The sequence below is a fragment of the Pseudophryne corroboree genome, chromosome 1 (assembly GCF_028390025.1).
Source record: "Pseudophryne corroboree isolate aPseCor3 chromosome 1, aPseCor3.hap2, whole genome shotgun sequence".
Taxonomy (NCBI): Eukaryota; Metazoa; Chordata; class Amphibia; order Anura; family Myobatrachidae; genus Pseudophryne; species Pseudophryne corroboree.
The window spans coordinates 115,168,136-115,182,519 of NC_086444.1; the positions used below are offsets into that span (position 1 = coordinate 115,168,136).

Below are 14,384 nucleotides of genomic sequence, written 5' to 3' on the forward strand. Positions count from 1 at the left end.
GTGGACCCCAGCATCCTCTAGGACGTATGAGAAAATAGGATTTTGATACCTACCGGTAAATCCTTTTCTCCTAGTCCGTAGAGGATGCAGGGAGCCCGTCCCAGTGCGTACTTTACCTGCAGTTTTTTGTTCATTAGAATTACACATGTTGTGTTATATTAGTTTCAGCATGTTACTGTAATTGGTTCATGCCTGTTGGCATGTGTTATGTTGAATGCCATGTTGTGCGGCATGGTTGAGGTGTGAGCTGGTATGTATCTCACCACTAGTATTAAAGTAAATCCTTTCCTCGAAATGTCCGTCTCCCTGGGCACAGTTCCTATAACTGAGGTCTGGAGGAGGGGCATAGAGGGAGGAGCCAGTTCACACCCATTGAAAAGTCTTAAGAGTGCCCATGGCTCCTGCGGAACCGTCTATACCCCATGGTCATGAAGTGGACCCCAGCACCCTCTACGGACTAGGAGAAAAGGATTTACCGGTAGGTATCAAAATCCTATTTTTTTTTTAGTAGCTCTTTGTAATATTTCAATCTTTTTATTCCTCCTTTCAACCATTAACTGAACTCTTGATTAACTCTGGCCTTGCACCCACAGCCAGGGCAGTAGAGAGCCTGGTCGGGCTCAGATACTTTGCAGGGTGTGTGGGCCTCATCACAGGAGGCGTGGCCCTGCCACTTAGAAAAAAATACAGAAAAAATAGTACTTTAAGCGCCTACCGGGCCACACTGCAGCCCAGCACACAGCAGCATATGCTGGGATGAGAGGAGCTGCAGCTGCCATGTATTTGGGAGGGACCTGGGCCTGGGTTAATAGCCCACCCCCTCTTGGCACCACTGCCAACAGCACACCCAGCAGACCGATGAGAGGAATGGCTGAAATCTGGGTGTATGTTCACAAAGATGTGTATGCATAGGCTGACCATACTAGCCCTTTAAACTGGGATGCTCATGAGTTACACAGGTTCTGTGGCTGGCTGACTTCAAGTCTGCATGTCACTTGGTTTTAATCAGCCACAGAACCTGTGTAATTCATGAGTGTCCCAGTTTCAAGGGCTAGTATGGTCAGCCTAGTATGCACAGTAAGCCACGCCAGTCAGGCACTTGCATCCACCACTGAATCATCAGATTGACCTAATAGTTTTGTTGGTTGCTGTCAGTAAAAGCATCATTAAATCTGCAATATAGAAAACAGAATAATCACCAAGGAAATCAAACATCCATTGTGCGAAGGGTAATACCTCTCAATGTACACGTGCCTCGCTCACATATTCGGATATTACTGTCATGTTCCTTAGATGATCCTCCCTGATATTCTCCTATAGCTCCAAACTGTATCTGTGATTTAAATCATTAAGTTTGTTTACTTATAATATATATTTGAGTATATTTAATTCCTTTATATTGAATTTCCCAAACATGTTAAGCATATTAAATTACATGTCATGTATTACAGCCTAGATTACTCAAATTTTAGATCATAAGCACATAGAGCAGTTGGGAAAAATCTAGGATCTAATTTGTCTCTTCGCTCTTGAAAATCCCAATACTGTCCATTACACTTGCATAACACCCCATATCTGAAAGGACAGAGGCATTTCTATTTCAATGGTAATTACTGCACGTTAATAAATTATAATTATTACAATTATAGATCAAAGGGGGAAACAGAGGGCTGTAATAATAAGATTTTAAACCTACCGGTAAATCTTTTTCTCCTAGTCCGTAGAGGATGCTGGGGACTCCGTAAGGACCATGGGGTATAGACGGGCTCCGCAGGAGACATGGGCATTATAAAGAACTTTAGATGGGTGTGCACTGGCTCCTCCCTCTATGCCTCTCCTCCAGACCTCAGTTAGAGAAACTGTGCCCAGAGGAGACAGACAGTACGAGGAAAGGATTTTTGTTAATCTAAGGGCAAGATTCATACCAGCCCACACCATTCACACCGTATAACCTGGAATATACGCAACCAGTTAACAGTATGAACAAAACAGCATCAGCCAACGACTGATCTTAACTGTAACATAACCCTTATGTAAGCAACAACCATATACAAGCCTTGCAAAAATATATCCGCACTGGGACGGGCGCCCAGCATCCTCTATGGACTAGGAGAAAAAGATTTACCGGTAGGTTTAAAATCTTATTTTCTCTTACGTCCTAGAGGATGCTGGGGACTCCGTAAGGACCACGGGGATTATACCAAAGCTCCAGACCGGGCGGGAGAGTGCGGATGACTCTGCAGCACCGATTGAGCAAACGCGAGGTCCTCATCTGCCAGGGTATCAAACTTATAGAACTTTGCAAAAGTGTTTGAACCCGACCAAGTAGCTGCTCGGCAAAGCTGTAAAGCCGAGACGCCTCGGGCAGCCGCCCAAGAAGAGCCCACCTTCCTAGTGGAATGGGCCTTTACCGAATTTGGTAACGTCAATCCAGCCGTAGAATGAGCCTGCTGAATCGTGTTACAGATCCAGTGGGCAATAGTCTGCTTCGAAGCAGGAGCGCCAACTTTGTGGGATGCATACAGGACAAACAGTGCTTCTGTTTTCCTAACCCGAGTCGTTCTGGTTACATAATTTTTTAAGGCCGTGACTACATCCAGGGACTTGGAGTCCTCCAAGTCACCCATAGCCACAGGCACCACAATAGGTTGGTTCATATGAAATGAAGAAACCACCTTAGGCAAAAACTGAGGACGAGTCCTCAACTCTGCTCTATCCACATGGAAAATCAAATAGGGGCTCTTGTGAGACAAGGCCGCCAATTCGGACACCCGGCTTGCAGATGCCAAGGCCAACAACATGACCACCTTCCAAGTGAGAAATTTTAATTCCACTGTTTGAAGAGGTTCAAACCAGTGAAATTTTAGGAACTGTAACACCACGTTAAGGTCCCATGGTGCCACTGGGGGCACAAAAGGAGGCTGGATGTGCAGCACTCCCTTCACAAAAGTCTGGACTTCTGGGAGAGAAGCCAATTCCTTCTGAAAGAAAATTGATAGGGCCGAAATCTGTACCTTAATGGAGCCTAACTTCAGGCCCATATCCACTCCTGTCTGTAGAAAGAGGAGAAAACGGCCCAGATGGAAATCTTCCGTAGGAGCATTCTTGGCTTGACACCAAGATACATACTTCCTCCAGATACGGTGATAATGTTTCGCCGTCTCCTCCTTCCTAGCCTTTATCAAAGTAGGGATGACTTCCTCTGGAATACCTTTCCCAGCTAGGATTCGGTGTTCAACCGCCATGCCGTCAAACGTAACCGCGGTAAGTCTTGAAACACGCAGGGCCCCTGCTGCAACAGGTCCTCCCTGAGAGGAAGAGGCCACGGATCTTCTGTGAGTATATCCTGAAGATCTGAATACCAGGCCCTTCAAGGCCAATCTGGAACAATGAGTATTGTCTGCACTCTTTTTCGTCTTATGATTCTTAATATTTTTGAGATGAGAGGAAGAGGAGGGAACACATAGACCGACTGAAACACCCATGGTGTCACCAGGGCGTCTACCGCTACTGCCTGAGGGTCCCTTGACCTGGCACAATACCTCCGAAGCTTCTTGTTGAGGCGTGACGCCATCATGTCTATTTGAGGAAGTCCCCACTGACTTGTTATCTCTGCAAAAACTTCTTGATGAAGTCCCCACTCTCCTGGATGGAGATTGTGTCTGCTGAGGAAGTCTGCTTCCCAGTTGTCCACTCCCGTAATGAAGACTGCTGACAGAGCGCTTACGTGATTTTCCGCCCAGCGAAGAATCCTGGTGGCTTCCGCCATTGCCACTCTGCTCCTTGCCCCGCCTTGGCGGTTTACATGAGCCACTGCTGTGACGTTGTCTGATTGAATCAGAACCGGTAGGTCGCGAAGTAGATTCTCCGCTTGCCGTAGGCCGTTGTATATGGCCCTTAATTCCAGTACGTTGATGTGTAGACAAGCCTCCTGGCTTGACCATAGTCCCTGAAAATTTCTTCCTTGTGTGACTGCTCCCCATCCTCGGAGGCTCGCTTCCGTGGTCACCAGAACCCAGTCTTGAATGCCGAACCTGCGACCCTCTAGAAGGTGAGCACTCTGCAGCCACCACAGGAGATGCACCCTGGCCCTGGGGGACAGGCTTATCTTCTGATGTATTTGTAGATGGGACCCGGACCACTTGTCCAGAAGGTCCCACTGAAATGTCCTCGCATGGAACCTGCCACCATTTTCCCCAGAACTCGAGTGCATTGATGAACTGACACTCTTTTTGGTTTTAGCAGGTCTCTGACCATGTTCTAGAGTTCCTGGGCTTTTTACATTGGGAGAAAAACCCTCTTCTGTTCCGTGTCCAGAACCATGCCTAAGGATGTTAGCCGAGTCGTTGGAATCAATTGTGACTTTGGTAGATTTAGAATCCAACCGTGTTGCTGTAGCACTTTCAGGGAGAGCGACACGCTTTTCAGCAATTGATCTCTCGATCTCCCTTTTATCAGGAGATCGTCCAAGTACGGGATAATTGTGATTCCCTGCCTTCGCAGGAGCACCATCATTTCCGCCATCACCTTGGTGAAAATCCTTGCTGCCGTGGAAAGCCCAAACGGCAACGTCTGAAACTGGTAATGACAGTCCTGTACAGCGAATCTCAGGTAGGCCTGATGAGGAGGATATATGGGGACGTGAAGGTACGCATCCTTTATGTCTAGTGACACCATAAAGTCCCCCCCTTCCAGGCTGGAGATCACTGCCCGGAGCGATTCCATCTTGAATTTGAACTTTTTCAAGTACAGGTTTAGGGATTTTAGATTTAGAATGGGTGTGACCGAGTCATCTGGTTTCGGAACCACAAACAGGGTTGAATAGTACCCCTTCCCCTGTTGAACTAGGGGAACCTTGACAATCACTTGCTGTTGACAAAGCTTTTGAATTGCAGCTAAAACTATCTCCCTCTCTGGGGGAGAAGCTGGTAAAGCCGATTTGAAAAATCGGCGTGGAGGCACCTCTTCGAATTCCAGCTTGTAGCCTTGGGATACAATTTCCATCGCCCAAGGATCCACGTCCGACTGAACCCAGACGTGGCTGAAGAGTCGAAGACGTGCCCCCACCGGCGCGGACTCCCTCAGTGGAACCCCAGCGTCATGCGGTGGATTTAGTTGAAGCCGGGGAGGACTTCTGCTCCTGGGAACTAGCCGTAGCAGGCATTCTTTTCCCTCTACCCTTACCTCTGGCGAGGAAGGAAGAGCCCCGACCTCTTCTGGACTTATGCGACCGAAAGGACTGCATCTGATATTGTGGCGTTTTCTTTAGTTGTGGGGAAACAAAAGGTAAAAAAGTAGATTTACCCGCGGTAGCCGTGAAAACTAGGTCCGCGAGACCTTCCCCAAATAAATCCTCACCTTTGTAAGGTAAAATTTTCATATGCTTCTTTGAGTCGGCATCACCCGTCCATTGGCGGGTCCACAGGGCTCGCCTCGCAGAAATCGCCATGGCGTTGGCTCTCGAACCTAGCAGACCAACGTCTCTCTGAGCGTCTCTGATATATAAGACTTCATCTTTAATGTGACCTAAGGTCAATAAAATGGTATCCCTATCCAGGGTATCAATATCAGCTGACAAGGTATCTGTCCAAGCTGCTACCGCGCTACAAACCCAAGCCGATGCTATTGCCGGTCTGAGCAAAGCACCCGTATGTGTATAAATTGATTTTAAAGTAGTTTCCTGTCTGCGATCAGCAGGATCCTTGAGGGCTGCCGTGTCTGGAGACGGTAGCGCCACCTTTTTGGACAAGCGCGTTAATGCCTTGTCCACCCTGGGTGAGGATTCCCACCGTAACCTGTCCTGCGCAGGGAAAGGATACGCCATAAGAATTCTCTTGGGAATCTGCAGTTTCTTGTCTGGAGTTTCCCAAGCCTTTTCAAATAACGCGTTCAGCTCATGAGATGGGGGAAAGGTTACCTCAGGTTTCTTTTCCTTAAACATGTGTACCCTCGTGTCAGGGACAGAGGGGTCATCTGTGATATGCAAAACATCTTTTATTGCAATAATCATATAATGAATACTTTTGGCCACCCTTGGGTGTAACCTCGCATCATCGTAGTCGACACTGGAGTCAGAATCCGTGTCGGTATCGGTGTCTGCTATTTGGGATAGGGGACGTTTTTGAGACCCTGAAGGGCCCTGTGACACCGTCAAAGCCATTGATTGACTCCCGGTATTATCCCTGGACTCTCTTTGTCCAATCTCTTATGTAATAAAGTCACATTTGCATTTAAAACATTCCACATGTCCAACCAATCAGGTGTCGGCGTTGCCGACGGAGACACCACAATCATCTGCTCCACCTCCTCCTTAGATGAGCCTTCCGCTTCAGATATGCCGACACATGCGTACCGACACCCCCACACACACAGGGATATATTTATATGGAGACAGTTCCCCAATAAGGCCCTTTGGAGAGACAGAGAGAGAGTATGCCAGCACACACCCAGCGCCAACTGACACCGGAAACAAAATTCCCAGATAAACAGCGCTTTTATATAACTATATATAAATATATATAAACACTCCTTGCGCCAATTACAAGTGCCCCCCCCCCCTCTTTTTTGCCCTCTGTCACCGTGTTCAGCAGAGGAGAGTCCGGGGAGCCAGCTTCTTGCAGTGTGCTGTGAGGAAAATGGCGCTGGTCCATGCTGGAGGATCAAGCCCCGCCCCCTCAGCGTCGGGCTTCGGTCCCGCTCAAATTTACAATACTGGCGGGGGATTATGTAATATACTGCCTCCGCAGCCTATACATATATGTTACCCAGTCCTAGAGGTTTATTATTGCTGCCCAGGGTGCCCCCCCTGCGCCCTGCACCCATCAGTGCCCTCAGTGTGTGTTGTGTGTGGGAGCAAAGGTGGCAGAAGAATTCAGATCTTCTCTGATGTAACGCGCAGCGGTAACGCTGCGCGTTACCTCAGAGAAGATCTGAATTCTTCTGCCGCCTTTGAAGACTTCTTTCTTCTTATACTCACCCGGCTTCTAACTTCCGGCTCTGTGAGGAGGACGGCGGCGCGGCTCCGGGACGAACGGCGAGGGTGAGACCTGAGTTCCGACTCCCTCTGGAGCTAATGGTGTCCAGTAGCCTAAGAAGCAGACCCTATCATTTAAGTAGGTCTGCTTCTCTCTCCTCAGTCCCACGATGCAGGGAGCCTGTTGCCAGCAGTGCTCCCTGAAAATAAAAAACCTAACAAAATTATTTTTCAGAGAAAATCAGGAGAGCTCCCCTGTAATGCACCCAGTCTCCTCTGGGCACAGGATCTGAGGTCTGGAGGAGGGGCATAGAGGGAGGGGCCAGTGCACACCCATCTAAAGTTCTTTATAGTGCCCATGTCTCCTGCGGAGCCCGTCTATACCCCATGGTCCTTACGGAGTCCCCAGCATCCTCTAGGACGTAAGAGAAAACAAACATATCTGGTGACTACTTACAGGGAATCTCATCGCCGTCTAGTGGACACTGCAGTAGTGGCCAAAATTGTGGAAACCTTTTGTAAAATGTGTGTTTTTAGGGTTTCACTGTGTATAACTGCATTATATCACTGGAAAGATAATTTTATACACAATATAATGCAGTTTACCGCAATGAATTATCTTTATTGCATAAAAGGTTATAGCTAAATAAAGATAGGGAGACTTTATCTGTAAAGAGAGGGGATTTCTTCAACTCAAAAATATCCAATAGGAGTGATTGTTTTGAGAACCAATCAGGAGTTGCGATGCCATAAAATGAATCCAGTAAGGTGTTAGCATGAGTAAGCTCACAATTGTTGCTACCATAATTGATAGTAAAACATATTATTTAGGGGGACATTTACTAAGCAGTGATAAGAGCGGAGAAGTGAGCCAGTGGAGAAGTTGCCCATGGCAACCAATCAGCACTGAAGTAACATCTATAATTTGCATACTTAAAATTATACAGAGCTGCCGATTGGTTGATAGGGCAACTTCTCCACTGGCTCACTTCTCCGCTCTTATCACTTCTTAGTAAATGTCCCCCTTAGTTGTTTGATTATCACTAAGTTGGTCGCTGTTTTTTAAGCGTGATTTTACTTTAATTTCCTGAAGTAAGCTACGTAACTTATTTAGGATGACAAGCAAAGTAAAAAGAGTTGCCTGGTCACCTAGAAAGAGATACAAAATAATTACTTTATGTGAAGAAGGTAACACTTACAACAAATTTATAAGAAAAGTAGGTGGCAACAAAACTAAAGGAAGAATTTCGAAACTGTGAAATAAGTATCAACAGACTCGGTCCATTCGAAACCAAACTGGTAAAGGTATGAAAAGATCCACAATACCATGCTGTGATAGAAGAATGAAAAACTGTTCTAGAAAGACAGAAAAATCATCTGAGGCAAACCAAAATGATTTACGTGAATGTGGTGTAAACATCAGTGCCAGGACTGTTTGACGCAGACTTCAATATTTTTGATTAAACGCTAGAATCCCAAGGAAAAAGTCGCTTTTATCTCTCAAAGACAGAAAATATTAGAATGGGCTAAATAGCATATTAATTGGTCAGAAGAACAATGGAACAGAGTCATTTGGAGTGACAAAACCAGAATATCCATATTTGGTAGTGATGGCATGAAATATGTCCGCAGAAAAATTGGAGAAAATTTGCTACCTGAGTTCACAACACTTACTGTGAAGCATCCAGTTAGTGTTATACTAGGGCGATGTATGACAGCAAAAGGTGTGCGACGAATCTATGTGATCAATGGCACTTTAAATAGCAGCAAATACATCAGTGTCTCGCAGTGGGGAGGGGGGAGTAGTTGGGGGGAGCAATAACTATGCAGAGTAGTGGGTAAGCAGCAGGTGAATAGACGCTGTGCGCATGTGCACAGCATCAATTCAATGTGCAGAGAGAGCCTGGGGGCAGCCTAGCATAACGGAGAGTGCTGGGCATGCCCCCACAGCGACGGAAAAGAGAGTGACACAAGGCCCGCCCCCTTTCCCTAGGCTCCACCCCTTTTCTGACACGGGCGCGCTTTCGGCGCGTCAAAGGTCCCAACCCACTGGCCACCAATGTTGGGAGGTATGAAATTGCAACAAAAAGCTTCCCAACAAAGTACTAATATTGTGCCAAACTAAGAAATGTACGTTCCCACAGTTCAGTACGTATAATTGTTATCAAAATGTAAAATTGTGTTATAAAGTTAATTGTATTGTGTTGTATTATGTTCTAAATTAAATTGCCATTGTAATGATGTATGCTTTTTGGAATAATACATTAGTGCTATAAGCACTAATTATAATATATTAGTGCTATAAGATGTTAAACTTGAAAAATGCATATTTTCCAAAAGGTTTCCACAATTTTGGCCACTACTGTATACATTGCACTTTCCTACAAACAGACTCTAGCAGACTATACACTACAATGATATAGTGATATTGTATGGGAGCAAATGATAATCTGCCATATGCTCCCAAATGCTTAAATCGGACAGGGAGCCGACTTACAGTAAGTGACCCATGTCCAGTTAAATACATATACTGGACCTTTTGACCATGTCTGTATGCTTTTATGCACTGAATTGCTGCCTCATGATTGGCTGATTCAATATTTGCATTATGAAGCAGGTGTACAGGTGTTGGGTATTATAACAAGTTATAAACCAATCAGACGTTGCTTTGGCTGTTTCTGCAAGTATTCAGCAGATACCATCGATGGTTATAACATATGCGACCATATACCATTGATGATTTCCGCTATCAAAAACCCATGCATGTGCAGAATAGGCTTGGCTGGACATGTCATAAGAAACAATCAGCCAGCAAAATAGTTTCATCTGCGCATGCACGCCGTGGCGCCACCGACTGCTGCTGCATAGAGTTTTTAGTTAGTGTTTTAGGAGTCCATTTATCAATTATTGTATTCGCAATGCGATCTAGGCGCGATATTAGCACCCAGGATCGCATTGCAGAATACGATCATATCATGTGAATGTATCAGCCAGCCCAGACAGGGACAGGGTCTCTGAAAGGAGTGCCATGCACAGTGGCTATGTCCAGCAGACATCTCCCAAAGAAACCTATGGGAGCTGTGGCTGCCGGCAGCAATGGAGAGATTGCAGCAAGTATCTGAGATATCTGCTGCAGTCCTCCTTCATACATTGGGAGATTCTTAAAATTTGTGGCTAAACCCTCCAAAAACGTTTATTTTCGGGGCTATAGCCGCACATATTGTTTGATAAATGGGCCCTCTTAGTGACAGTGTTTTACTTTTTACACTGATCTGATCATTAGATCAGTGCATCCCACCCTGTGACTATTTTTGAGGTCAGCATGGCCAATTGAGGAGTCATGACGATGCCTTACTTGGTATATTGGGCCTAATTCAGAGTTGATCGCAGCAGCAAATTTGTTAGCAGTTGGGCAAAACCATGTGCACTGCAGGGGGGGCAGATATAACATGTGCAGAGAGATTTAGATTTGACTGGGTTATATTGTTTCTGTGCAGGGTAAATACTGGCTGCTTTATTTTTACACTGCAATTTAGATTTCAGTTTGAACACACCCCACCCAAATCTAACTCTCTCTGCACATGTTATATCTGCCCCCCCCCCTGCAGTGCACATGGTTTTGCCCAACTGCTAACAAATTTGCTGCTGCGATCAACTCTGAATTACTCCCCATGTGCACTGAAGGGGCGGCAGATATAACATGTGCAGAGTGAGTTATGGGCCCTACACATTTGTCGATCCGCCGCCGAGCTGCCCAACGGCGGATACGGCCACAGGAGACACGGCGGCGGGGGGGGGGGGGAGTGACGGGGGGAGTGAAGTTTCTTCACTCCCCCCGTCACCCGGCTCCATAGCAGCGCAGGCAAATATGGACGATCTCGTCCATAATGCGGCACCAGCGATGAACAAGTGCGGGGCCGCGCATCGTTCATCGCTGTTGCCTCCACACTGAAAGATATGAATGGTATCGCGTTCATTAATGAACAAGATCGTTCATATCTTTCAGTAATATCGCCCAGTGTGTAGGGCCCAATAGATCTGGGTGGGGTGTGTTCAAACTGAAATCTAAATTACAGTGTAAAAATAAAGCAGCCAGTATTTACCCTGCACAGAAACAAAATAACCCACCCAAATCTAACTCTCTCTGCACGTTATATCTGCCCCCCCTGCAGTGCACATGGTTTTGCCCAACTGCTAACAAACTTGCTGCTGCGATCAGCTCTGAATTACCCCCATTGTGCACTGCTATGAACATTCCCGCTGCAGTGAAGCAGTGGTGATCTGTACCTGCCCCACCCCATCTTGGCCCAGTCGGCTGCATTAGCTACTTGTCATACCACTGTCTCTGCGCGGTAGCCCTAAGTAAACATCTAAAATGTCCAATGTCTAAAATGGCCCTTTCCAACAATTTGTGCACATGTTGTTGTCATTGGTGGAATAGTGCTGAGTTGTTTCTCTTTCCTTCCGAGCATCATTGTTTTCACCAGCCTACCTGGGGATGGCAAAACGTCAACTTCTTTTGTAGACACCTCCTGATGGATTTCTTAGGTAGACTTAGGGTACCGACATCATCTGATATGGCTGGTGTAGAATCACAGTCTGGATTACTTGCACCGGATACATCTGTCAGGTCTGAAACATTGTCAGAAACTTTAAAGCTATACTATAATATGAGTATACACTTTAGTGAAAAAAACATAAACATCACATTAAATAATGGCATGACACTTACAGGGTAGTAATACCAGCTTTTCGGGCGTCCGGCAATGGTCATCAGATGAACTCAAAGATAGTTCAGTGGATGGATAATTAAATGTGTGTTCTAGGTTTTGATCTTGACAATGGTGCCACCTGCTGGAGATAGGGCTGCTTGCTATAGGAATCTGGTGAGCATGTTTTCTAAAGATGCTTCTTTTGAATCTGGAATATGACATCTTTCCAAACTCCGGTGTCTAAAAGTAAGAGGAAATAAATTACTAAATAAATGTTCCTCAAACCTTTACTGAACAATTTTTGCAATGTGGCATGGAGCACTTTCCTGCTGAAACAGGTGTACTTGGTCTGCAACAATATTTAGTTAGGTGGTACGTGTCGATGAATGCTAGGACCCATGGTTTCCCAGCAGAACATTCCCCATAGCATCACACTACCTCCGCTTGCCTTCTTCCCATAGTGCATCCTGGTGCCACCTCTTCCCCAGGTAAATGACGCACACGCACCCAGCTGTTCTCATGTAAAATAAAACGTGATTTATCAGACCAGGCCACCTTCTTTCATTGCTCCATGTAGTTACTTTTCACGATGTACAGGGATCAGCATGGACACTCTGACCAGCCTGCGGCTATGAAGCCCCATACGCAGCAAGCTGCGATGCGCTGTGTGTTCTGACACCTTTCTATCATAGCCAGCATGAACTTTTTTGCAATTTGTGCTGCAATAGCTCTTTTGTGTAATAGGATGAGATGGGATAGCCTTTGCTCCGCAAGTGCATCAATGAGCCTTGGGCGCCCATGACCCTGTTGCTAGTTCACAGGTTGTTCTTCCCTGGACCACTTTTGGTAGGTACTAATCACTGCATACGAGGAACACCCCACAATACCTACTGGTTTGGAGATGCTCTGACCCAGTCGTCTAGTCATCATAATTTGGTCATTTTCAAAGACGTTCAGATCCTTACACTTACTCATTTATCATGCCACCAACACATCAACTTCAAGGACTGAGTGTTCACTAGCTGCCTAATATATTCCAGCCCTTGTCAGGTGCCATTGTACCGAGACAATCAATGTTATTCCCGTTACCTGTCTGGTTTTGATGTTATGGCTGAGGGGAGTATGTTTATTTCAGGCTAACGTATTGACCCCATACACACACACATTTATATATACTTACTAACTAAACCTCTATGTACCTCTGGCGTAAACACTTTATTCTCTGAGGAAATTGCATCACGCAATGAAATGCGTCAGCCTGCTGATCACCTGCCAGCAGTAAGCCTTGGATTGCTGTTGTGAGTTAAGCTGGTTACACACCTCAGCAATGTGCAGACCCGGTGACATGGCAATGCAATGTAACAATATATTGCATCACACTGAATGAACTGCGGTACAGCAAACCGATATATATTAATTTAACTATATAGCGTCATCCATCGCATTGTCCCATCTGATGTGCAGCACATCGGATATGGAAATGGGATATTCAGTTCATCAATGGGTAAATATGGGGCTACCATTATACAATGGTCGTTGCAATGCATCGTGAATTGGAAGACTGGCCAACAAACATAGAATTTGATGGCAGATAAGAACCGCTTGGCCCATATAGTCTGCCCTAAACACATATATACGTGCACACCTACACGCTAGGGTTCATTTTTTTTGTCAGGAGCCAATTAACCTATCAGTATATATTTGGATTGTGGGAGGAATCCAAAGTACCCAGAGGAAACCTACGCAAGTACAGGGAGAATATACAAACACCACACAGTTAGGGCTATAGAGGGAATTGAACTCAGGACCCAGTGCTGTGAGGCAGTAATGCTTTGTTAACCATTACATCATTCGTACTGCCTAGCTTTGTGTGTGCCTAGCTTTACATCCAACCCTGATTTACAAGCTCTGGCACCAGACCAGAGCCGGCCCAGTATTTATAAGCAAACTATGCAGCTGAGTAAGGTGCCGCACATAGAGGGCACTCTGGCCGTGATAGAGAGTCGGCAGCCGTAGCCTGTCTCGCTGACTTCTATTAGTCAGTGCTGCTGCCTGCTGCGGACGCGGCTCCCCTCTGTGTAGTGCTGACTGCATATGTAATGAGCTATGGAGCGTCATGATGTCACGCCGCTCATTATAATATGCGCAAACTGGGCTGGGGCAGGACGCCGGTCACTGCCGTGTGGAGCCTGGAGCTGACTCAGCGGAGGAGAGATGTTTGAGCCGGTGTCCCCCAGTACAGCTGCTTACATGAGAATGTCCCAGACCAGTCCCATTCTGTATTAAGTCACTCACTGTCTCCCTGTCACCCTCACCAGTCACCCACTAGCTGTCACCCCTGGCTCTCCAGTCACCCACTAGCTAACTGTCACTCCTGCCTCACCTGTCAGCCACTATGGCCCTGTATCCCTGGGGGTACAATTGTGCGGCCACACCCCTTTTTATGGCGGGCCCCTTCCCTTTAATAAGTTTATCCCATCAAGGGGCGCCAAAATGTATTTAAGCTTACCCAAAAAAATAAGCTTGGGACGGCCCTGCACCAGACGCAACTGAAGCCACATACACACTAAACGAGTCCCCGCTGATGCTGATATTGTCGGGGGCGGGGACCCGGCGGCGTGCCGGCATCGGCGAGTGCATACACACTTGCCGATGCCAGCAGGTAAGGGAGCGACGGCGGAGTGGGGGGGGGGCAGCAT

General features: G+C 46.4%; 1 protein-coding gene across 1 annotated transcript in view; it reads right to left on the reverse strand.

Annotated features, from left to right (window-relative positions):
- The window catches only part of CDC20B (cell division cycle 20B), a 98,725-nt gene that overhangs the window by 40,081 nt on the left and 44,260 nt on the right, over window positions 1–14,384 (reverse strand). The window contains exons 3-5 of the mRNA XM_063946513.1: window positions 11,706–11,925; window positions 11,466–11,605; window positions 1,237–1,333 (exon numbers count right to left, since the gene is read on the reverse strand). Of these exons, the coding sequence (XP_063802583.1) occupies window positions 1,237–1,333; window positions 11,466–11,605; window positions 11,706–11,925 (457 nt within the window). The remainder of the gene's footprint in view (window positions 1–1,236; window positions 1,334–11,465; window positions 11,606–11,705; window positions 11,926–14,384) is intronic.